The sequence below is a fragment of the Culicoides brevitarsis genome, unplaced genomic scaffold (assembly GCF_036172545.1).
Source record: "Culicoides brevitarsis isolate CSIRO-B50_1 unplaced genomic scaffold, AGI_CSIRO_Cbre_v1 contig_5, whole genome shotgun sequence".
Lineage (NCBI taxonomy): Eukaryota > Metazoa > Arthropoda > Insecta > Diptera > Ceratopogonidae > Culicoides > Culicoides brevitarsis.
In genome coordinates, this window is record NW_026973389.1 from 1,717 (window position 1) to 12,284 (window position 10,568).

The 10,568-nt window shown below is 29.5% G+C and overlaps 1 protein-coding gene across 1 annotated transcript; it reads left to right on the forward strand.

Moving 5' to 3' along the window:
- Nucleotides 1-583: 583 nt before the first annotated feature.
- On the forward strand, nt 584-10,107 carry LOC134836265 (katanin p60 ATPase-containing subunit A-like 1). Its single transcript, XM_063851483.1, has 5 exons — nt 584-703; nt 1,970-2,319; nt 3,070-3,640; nt 8,485-8,606; nt 8,665-10,107. The coding sequence occupies exons 2-5, from the start codon at nt 2,140-2,142 to the stop codon at nt 9,412-9,414; spliced, it is 1,623 nt and encodes a 540-aa protein (XP_063707553.1). The 5' UTR covers nt 584-703; nt 1,970-2,139; the 3' UTR covers nt 9,415-10,107.
- The last annotated feature ends 461 nt before the right edge of the window (nt 10,108-10,568 follow it).

Genomic DNA, 10,568 nt, shown 5'->3' on the forward strand with positions numbered 1-10,568 from the left:
CAAAGCAAAAATTTAGAATTTAGAAAAATCATCAAACTGTAAAAAAATAAATAAGTCCAAAAAACGATATTTTTTAAAAATTGTCCTCATAAAATTTTTAACTTTAAAAATATTATAAGAGACAATAATTATTATAAAAAATTAAAAAAAAAAAAATTATGATGGTCTTTTAAAATTTTAATTTTAAATTAAATTAATTAAAAATTAAAGTTTTTCTTAAAAAAAAATATTTAAAAAAAAACTAAAATAAAAACTTAAAAAATACCAGACTAATAGAAATAGAAAAACTAAAAAAAATATTAAGTTTTTGAAAAAAATTAAATTTTTAAAAATTTATCTTTTTCGATTGTTATCTTAGTTATCTTTATTTCCAAACAAAGGTAATTTTTTAACTAAACTTAGAGAAAAAAAAAACCGAACTGTTCCTGCCTATTAAATTTGTGTGTAAATACAAACAACTACGATTAGATTATTTTGTCTTGCCGTTGTGTACACAACACTTATATATCACGACAACTGTTGAAGTTACAAGATCAAGAGACTGACAGACTTCAGTCGGCGTATGTTTTCGTACCGGACGGATGGAATTTTGAGTCTTTTCGCGAAAAAATAAAAATAAATATCGAAAAAATAATATTTAAAAGGTAGCGCAAGTGTGACTTGATATCTTCTGTGATTTATCATAGCAAACGTGATTTAAAGTGTATTTATTATAAATTAATTTATTTATTGGGATCTCAAATAACGCGAGTGGGCGATGATAGAGTATACTTTGTGTCACTTTTATTATTTTTTTTTTATTCAGATCTATGAACCTACAAAAAGAGCAAGCAAATTTATTGATACACGAAAAAATAAACAATTATGACAACCACTTACTTTTTTCGATCAATTTTTGATTATTTTTATTATTATTAGTCATTGTTGTTTTTTTGGGCGATTTTTGATGACGAATCAAAGCAAATTAAATGAAGCGAAGGGCACAAGTTATCTTATCGATGCGCAATTGACATGAACATTCAACGAATAAAGACGACAAATATGGGATTTGTACACCTACCGGTTTGTGAATCGAATTGTGTGTGACACAAAGAGTGATGTTTCTTTTGTCTGTAATGAGCTTAAGTCAAGTGATGCGGATTGAAAATGGAAGTATAAAGAGGTCGATGCCCCGTAGACGCAAAAACAAGTCCTAGAATTGCAAGAAATTGTCTTCAGTGAAGCACAAAATGACAAAAATTGCTAGAAATTAAAAATAATTCAATTAAACTTGCCCTTCAATCAACTGAATGACTTTTAAAAATATCGCTAAAAGATGATTTTGAACAAAAAAACAGCATTTTTCTGAAGAAAAGACTACGTGGTGACCTAATCACTTGTCGCGCTGTGAAAAAGCAACAGACACTATGATAATTTTGAACCACAAAAAATTGTCTGTGTCATGATTGTCCTGCCCACAACTAAATTTTTATAAAAAAAAATCTTGCTCATATGTCGAAAGCGAAGCAATTACTCTCAATGTACGACATTCAACAGAGCTAAATAGTCGGAGATAGACACAATGACTAAACCCATATACTAGACTAACTGAAATTCTTACGAAACGTGCACTAGATTTATTTTATTTTTTCTTTTCATGCGGCATTTTTGGTCGTTTGCTCGCTCGCACGAGCAATTTTGCAGTCTCACTCTCGTTGTTTGGCTCGATATCGAACAAACATTCCGCGAAAAGTACAATATACCCCCAAATAGATAGATTAATAGGGTTCAATGAGATTCCTTTACTGAGCCGTTTGTTTGTTGCAAAGTTAACCTATTTTTAGTCAGTCGATTTGCTGCGAACGATCGAGCGTGACGAGTGACCAATTTTTTGTGTTTTCCGATGATTTATTTCCTTATCAATCTTAATGCTTGGACGAGAATCGAACAAAGTGATAAGAAATTATTTATTTTATTTTATTATTTGCAGATATTTTATCAATAAAAAAAAATAAATAAATAAAAAAAGTGAATAAGTCAGTGACGAAGACAAGCAAAAATAATTTTTAAGCACTGGCCACAACAAAGAAAATAATTTCGCATCAGTACATCAAACGCCCGCCAAACACCGTTTACAATCGGGTAGCCGCCGATAGTGGAATGGTGATGGCAGGAAATATCTCGACACAGGAAATATGTGAAAATACAAAATTGGCTCGGGAAATGGCGCTTGTCGGCAATTACGACTCTGCCGGGATTTATTACGAAGGTGTCACACAAATGCTGAACAAATTGCTGATTACGTTGCATGATCCCATCAAGAAGGGCAAGTGGACAATGGTGAGTTTTAAAAATTTTAGGCCAGATGTGCTCCTTTTTAAGTTTTAAAAATATTTAATTTCCGTTCAAATAAGTTAAAAGTGAAAAATTATCGATTTCAAAAAATTTTGTGAAAAATAAAAATATGTACTCCCTATAATTTTCAAAATTCCTCAAAAAAAAAATTCTAAAAAAAAAATAGAAAATAATGAGAAAAATTTGAATGAAATTGAGAAATTCTAAAATTTTTATCAAAAAATGTCCAAAATCCTTAGAAATGCTGTCTTAGAAAAAAAATTGTTTTTTTTTTACTATTTTACTTTTACTACGAAGAAAATTCAAAATATCCGTAAAATAAATTTGAGTTTTTCTATAAAAAAAATTACTTAAAAATTTAATGCAAATTATTAATTTTATGAAAAAATTGCAAATTTTAATGAATTTTAAAGGTTTTTAATATCATTAACGGTTTAGAAAAATGGTAACAACTCAGAATTTTTTATTCAAAATTATTTTTATGATTTTTTAATATTTTTTTTGGGAAAATTTAATATTTTCCAAATTTTTGCACTTTAAATTAATGATTTATTGAAATATTTAAAATTTTCCCTGATTTTTTTTTATTGTTTTTATAAATTGAATGAATTTTTTTTTGTAAATTGTGTTTTCGTGTGGTTTTTTAATGTAAATTTCATAAAATCTATTAAATCGAAAAATTTGTTTTTTTAAATTTTTGTATCATCATTAAAAAAATTCTTTCTTTTCCCTCAGGTACTGACACAAATAAACAAAGAGTACAATCAAATGAAGCAAATCCAGAAGACACTCATGGAGATCAGCATGGACCTCAAGAATGCCCCCTTGCTGGCGCGTACGCAACGCAATCACGGCGAGGCAAGTCGACCAGGTGACCCATCTGCATTTTTCCGTCCCGAACGCGACGACATCTATTATCCGCCATCTCTAAACCGTGATCCCGACGTTTGGGACCCTCCTCCTCCTCTAGAAAACAAGTCACGAAATACTCGAATAAGCACAGCGAATCGCAAATCCGAGGTAAATCGCAAAAATGCAGCTACCAAGTCAGCGGGCAATGCACCGCCCGGCATCAAGGGTCGCATGGGAGGCACAACAAATCGCCAAGTCAACGGGAAAGGATCTTCGGCACGTGCTAGCAGCAGCAAAAACGGCACCAGCAACGGCAAAGAAAACGGTGATAACAAGGGAGGTGAAAAGTCTGATAAGGATAAGGAAAACGAGGAAGAAGAACAAAACGCGGAGCCGCCAGAGAAGAAATTCGAAGCTGCCAGCCATGCAGATGTGGATTTAGTGGATATGTTAGGTAAGTTTCTCCCATTTGTTTACTCTGAGAAATATTACTCAATACGACCCAAATTAAACCAGTTGTATGCTAATTAAACGAAAAATAATAGTTCAAGTACCTCCATAAGGCAGTTGCCATCAATTAATGACCCACTAAAGATGATAATTGCTAAAGCACGCATCGCATCGCATCGTGTCTCTCGTTACATGCTTCGTGAATTTCCACATTCGCGCGCACCTTCAAGGTCAAATAATATTTATTTTACTTCGAAAAAATGTAAAAAATCGTAATTATTAGTTTTTATAGCTCCAAGTTCAATATCGATAAACGTGCGAAGATACGAGTCTTATCTCTAATAGTAATATTTCTCGTCTTATGTCATTCCCGCACACATGTTAAAAGTGATTTAAAAACAACTTGTAATGCGTCAACTCACATCATGTCGCGAGATTTGAATCACTTCAACAAGGAATTAGTGGTGTTAGTAGCAAATGCGCCCGATTTTATTATTATGTTAATATAATAATGATCAAAAAAGCATTTGATTTATTGGAGAACAAAGGCCACCTGATTTTTTAGTTGTTCTTTTTTTGTCAAATGACCAACAAAAGAAACATATTGTTCATTTGTAGTTTTTATTATTATTTCTGTTTTGGTTAAACAAAAATAAACAAGATTGTTAATAATAGTTTTAATGACAAAACGTCGTGCGATATGAAAAATTGAGCGCTTTTATATAAAAATTAAAGAAATAATTAATTATTTTGAAGAAAATTCCGTAAATTTCACAAATTATCAAAATATCTGACAATTTGTGTTTGTAAAAAATATTTTTAGTCATTTTTTGTTCAAAAAAATTAAAAAAATTAATAATTTTAATTAAATTTTTTAAATAATTAATTAAATTTATAATTAATTAATTAAATTATTTAAAAAATTAATTAAATTAAAAAATTAATTAATTTTTTTTTTTTAATTAAATTTTAAATTAATTTTTTAAATTTTTTTTTTTTAAATTAATTTTGATTGATTTTTTATAAAAAATTAAAATTAATGGAATAATTATTTTAAACATTTTTTTTTTAATTTATCCCAGAAATAGAGATGATAAATCGATTTTCAAAAATTCAAAGAAAAAAATTACAGAATTTTTTTATCTCACAAATTTTAAAATAAGTCGTGAAATTTATTTTCTTCATTTTTTTATCGACTTAAAATTTCTTTTTAGATAAAAAAAAAATCACTTAAAAATATCGGACAGACCATCAAAAATCTGTTAAATAGCTTATTACGATAAACAAAAAAAAAATAATTTCATCGACCCGTTAGAGCCTTTTATATTGAAAAAAAACTTTTAAAGCTTAACCTTGCGTGGTATATCCAAAAATTCAAGAGTGAATCAAATATGGGATTAAGTAATTTATTTATCTCTCATATTTTGATTTTTATTCGACACGAATTTTGTTCCGATGTAAATTCCGGAAATTCGCTTGTGTTTCATTTTTCGATAGAAAACAAAAATTTGTCAGCGTCTGGCAACAACCTGCGTTAACGACCTTTCCCACACAAAAACATTTTTCTTCGAAAAAAAAAGTTGAGTTGCTTGTTACATTGTGTGGCCGACGACATTAAAAAAAACATTTGAATAGAGTTATTTAGTGTAACATTTTAATTATTTTATGAACTGCTATGATTGACTTCCTCTGACGTTGATTCAATTTCGCCGCACCGTATCTGGTTAATTAATTAATTTATTACTTTTATGTGGACTCTCGTTTAATGTTTCATTGTTTACACACCTTAATTATTACTTTCTACATGATTTATGATAAAAATTAAAAAAAATAGAATTATCAGATCGAGTGAGAGAGAAACCTTAAATTTAACTAGGAAGGGTCACAAAAGCCATTTGTAAGTCGTTAAAAGGTCAAAAGTGGCTCGTAATTGGATTCTACACAGTTTTTTATGGGCAATCAGTGACTAGTTATAAATTTTTTTTAACACACTTTCCCTGAACTTTGTGTTGAACCGTCTCTAACATCGCCTGCTAGACGTTGCCATTACCGGTATTTTATCTGCATTTCACAATTTATGACTTTAAACAATAGAGACGTCTTTTAGATAAACATAGCAAGGTGTCGCTAATTGATCATAATGAAGATGTAAACAGACAATCTTTATATTAAGCATCAAAAAATATTAAAAAATAGTAGAAATCATTAATTAACAAAGTTGCCTTGTCCAAATAATTGCCACCAGTTTTATTGCGATAATTATTAGTAATTTAATTTCTCGCGTTTCGTTTCGCTTGACCATCTCAGTGAGTGTGAGATTCAGATGAAATTCACTATATTTGGCATTTCCGTTAATGACGTTCGTTCAACGTTCATTGATCGCATCGAGAAAAGATGACGATGTAGAAGACGAAGAAAGTGTAAGTTGTTGTTCGAGTTTTCGTTTACTTTAAGGTGACTTGTGGCGTTTTTACGTTTTTTTTTTATCTGATTGATTTATTTTATTAAACGGTAAATAAATGATTAGCGGTATTTATAGATTTAGCCATAATGAGCAGTTGGTTGAAAAATGTTGTTATTTTCGATCGATTGATTGATCGAAATGAGACTGTTTATGTTCGTAATAATCCAATTTGATTAGATTGGTGGCAATGAGTTATGAAATGAACAAATGACTGCAGAGTAAAAGTGGAGGGAAAGCTATTATTAGGAAAACCTTAAAAGGTCGATAATTATTTTGTTTTGTGCGTTTTTGATGTCGGACATTCAACTTGAACTTGAATTTTGTTGAAAATTAATTAAAATTAATTTAATTTAAATAAAAATAATTTAATTCGATGACTTTTAAAATTTTGAAATAAATTTTAAATATTTTGAAATATGATAAAAATTGAAAAAAATTAGAAATAGTTAAATAAATTAATTTTCATTATAATTGTAAACTAAAAATGTTCTTAAATAAATTTTAAATTAGAAAAATAATAAATTAACGAAATTTGATTTAAAAAAATCAATTGATTTTTTACACAAAATTATCTAATTTTTTAAATTTGAAAAAAAATTAATAAATTAACGAAATTTGGTTAAAAAAAAATCAATTGATTTTTTTCACAAAATTATACAATTTTTTTTAATTTAAAAGTATATTTAGAAAGGTCTTTAATACCAAAAAAATTATAAAAATATCTACTTTTGGCGCCAATATCAATCCAATCACAAAAATGAAAGCTTAAAAAGTAAATTAAATGCAATAAAAAATTAAATCTGTGACAAATCTCACCAGCTTACCATCTTTTGCGGTTCTACTCAGCAATATCGGATTACTCGATGTGCTCAATTCCTCATTACATTTTTTTACATAACCAGTTACTTATAACTTTTCGAGGGAAATGTACTTGCACCAAAGTCTCTTGCTTCGCTATTATTATCGATTCGCGATATTGCATTACAATAACATTTCCTGTTTTTATTATTGTTTATTTTTTGTTGTATCACGTGTGCGCAAATAAATAAAACAACAGATAAAATTCAGGTTTTATCTCCCATGCAAAATACTTTAATAATTTTCTAATAATATTTTTCCATCTCTTCAAAGTTTCTTAATTGAAATACGTTGTTTGTCGTCTATTCATGGAAGTTGTTTGTCATCTTTGCCATAAATAACGAAACAACTTTATGACTAATTCGCATTTTGTTTACTGAGGAAACACAAGTTTTAGTTTGCAATGAGACTTTTTTTTCTTTCAAGTGTCTCGCGTGCAAAGAAGAATGACTGTTAATTATATAGACTGACAGAATCTTATCACGGTCTTTATCATTTCATGGACGATAATTAGTAGTTTCAGTGTCAAGATTTCTTCTTCCATAAGTCACACAAAACTTTCTCTTCTTTTCTTGTTTGGTCATCATTTAATTAAGTTTTTGTAATAAATGACAAACCAGTTAAGCAATTAAACAATTGCACTTTACAATTACGGGATTTAAGGCCATTCCAATTTTTTTTTTAATTTTTTGTCTTTTAATTTTTTTTCGAAATGGTAGCTGACACCCAAAAATAAAGTTTTGAAATATAAAATAAAATTAAATTTAATTATAATATAAAATCAAAATTAGGCCGCTCCAAATTTTTTTTGAATTTTTGTTGATTTCAAAAGATGAAAATTCAAAATAAAAAAAAAGTCATTAAGATTGGCCGCTAATTAAAAAAATCTTTAAAATTAATTTTTAAAAAAAAATCGTATTTTAACATGAATTTTCTGCTTAATTTTTTTGTGAAAACATTTAAAAAAAAATCATGTTTAAAAATTATGAAATTTTGGCAAAAAAATGATTTTTTGAACAAAATTTTGATAAAATTTTAAATTTAAATTTTTTTTTAAATTTTTGATAAAATTTTAATATTTTTTTTATTAGCGAAAAATAAAAATTGAATTTTCACCTCTTTTTCACGGGTCAAGAAACAATAAGATAAAATGAATTTCAAACGTCCTAAAGAAGAAAGAAAAAAAAAGGGAAATTGCATCAATTTCAAGTTTCTCCTAGTTAACTATGTATCGGCATGTGACATCTGGTCGTTAATGAGTCTTTTTTGCAACAATTTATAATAAGAAAAATTATAAAATAATAGAAAATGTTGCTTTAGTTAGATAGAGGATGAGCCGATGCGATAATCATAATTATCTCCGGTGATTAAATAAATTTTTGTTATTTTTACTGAGAAACTTTCCCATCGTATTTATGCATGTCCGTCATAACTTTAATTGTTTAGTAATAATTGGATTTTTGGGTTATGTAACGTTTTCTTTATATTTAATGCTAATTTCCGTTTTTTTTTTCTCTCATTTACAGAGCGAGACATTTTACAGAAGAACCCGAACGTCAAATGGGATGACATTGCAGAATTACACGAAGCCAAAAGACTGTTAGAAGAAGCTGTTGTCTTGCCAATGTGGATGCCAGACTTTTTCAAGGTACGAATTTCTATTTTTCTTGTGTCGTAATTGTTTTTAATGTTTTTTTTTCTTGTAGGGAATTCGTCGCCCGTGGAAAGGAGTGCTGATGGTGGGTCCCCCAGGTACGGGCAAAACGTTACTAGCCAAAGCTGTCGCCACGGAATGCGGCACGACGTTCTTCAATGTCTCCTCTTCCACACTCACGTCCAAATATCGCGGCGAATCGGAGAAACTTGTGCGTCTTCTCTTCGAAATGGCGCGTTTTTATGCGCCCAGCACGATTTTTATCGACGAAATTGACTCGCTGTGTTCGCGTCGTGGCTCCGAATCCGAGCACGAGGCTTCGCGTCGCGTCAAATCCGAGCTTCTTGTGCAAATGGACGGTGTCAATACCGAAGAAGGCATCGTTATGGTGTTGGCAGCTACAAATTTCCCGTGGGACATTGACGAAGCGCTGCGTCGTCGTTTAGAAAAACGTATTTACATCCCGCTTCCTAATGATGAAGGACGTGAGGCACTGCTGCAAATCAACTTGAAAGACGTAAAAGTCGATCCAACGATGGACATGAAGCGTTTTTCGCGAAAACTCAAGGGATATTCCGGCGCTGACATTACGAATGTGTGCCGCGATGCCAGTATGATGTCGATGCGTCGCAAAATTGCCGGCATGAAGCCGGAGGAAATTCGGTCGTTGTCGCGCGAGGAACTCGATATGCCCGTGACGGCAGAGGACTTTGACGAAGCCATTAAAAAATGCAATAAAAGTGTCTCGGAACAAGATCTCAGGAAGTATGAGGCATGGATGAAGGAATTCGGCTCGTCATGATGAAATTATCGCGAGACATTTTATTTTATACCTATCATAATATTATTGTTATTGTTAAAAAGAAATTCAAGTCGTCGTCATATCATTCTCTACACTCTAATTAATTACTAAAAAAAGTCTTTTGTGACTGTCTGTCTGTTTTTTTTTTGTGAGATTCTTTTAAATTTAACTCGTAAACACACTGCTCAAATATGACGCTTCGTTCTCCTGTTCGTAACATTAAAATTAAGACATAAAAAAACTAATTCTAAGAAGAAAAATCAGTGCCCGATTTAGCTAGTGTTGAACACAATTAATAACCAAATAACTTTTGATATCAAACTAATGTCGAGTGATAAAACCCAATCAGGCCTTTTTTTTGTAGAAATTTTTGTTAATTTTTTTGTAATTCTTTTATTAAAAAAATCTTTGTTAGTACGAATAAATTTTGCATGCAATTTTTAACAAATTATAAGCCATAAAATCAATCTTACCAACAAGCGCAAAGCTCTCTAATCCACTTTACATATTCCCAATTCCAATCCGACAAATCAGCTAATTTAATTTTTTTAGTTAAATAATTGTAATTTTTTATAATAATAAAAAAATCTAATTTTAAGTAATTTCTCCTGAGTTTGTGATTAAAATATGAAAAATAAAACTAGAAATAATAAAATAAACTCGATTAAACTTAAAAGAAAAAAAACAGAAATACAAAATAAATTTAACTACTAAAATTAATTTTAATTTTAATGAAACGTGGAAATAAAAGACGGACTAAAATTTAAAGTTAAGAATAGTAACAAAATAACCAAAATAAAAAAACTGAAAACTGATATGCATAAAAAATGAATAAATTAATAATAAATGATGATGATAAAACTATTAAAAATTTGATTTTTTTACTACTTGTGACGTCCTGGAAGCTCCAAATGGGATAATTTTATTTTTCTCAAGCTCTTACGGATCTCACTTTGCTTGATTATGACTTCCAAGAAACTTGAACATATCCAATTAAGCCTAAAACTGACGTTCTGGAGGCTTTTTAAGATCCCATTTAGCTTAATTATGGCCTTTAAATACCTAAAATGAGAAAAAATTTAAGCAATTGGTGCTTTCTAGGGCTTTAAATAGGTCTTCTAATTGAATTTTATAACTTTAATAGAAGATTTGAA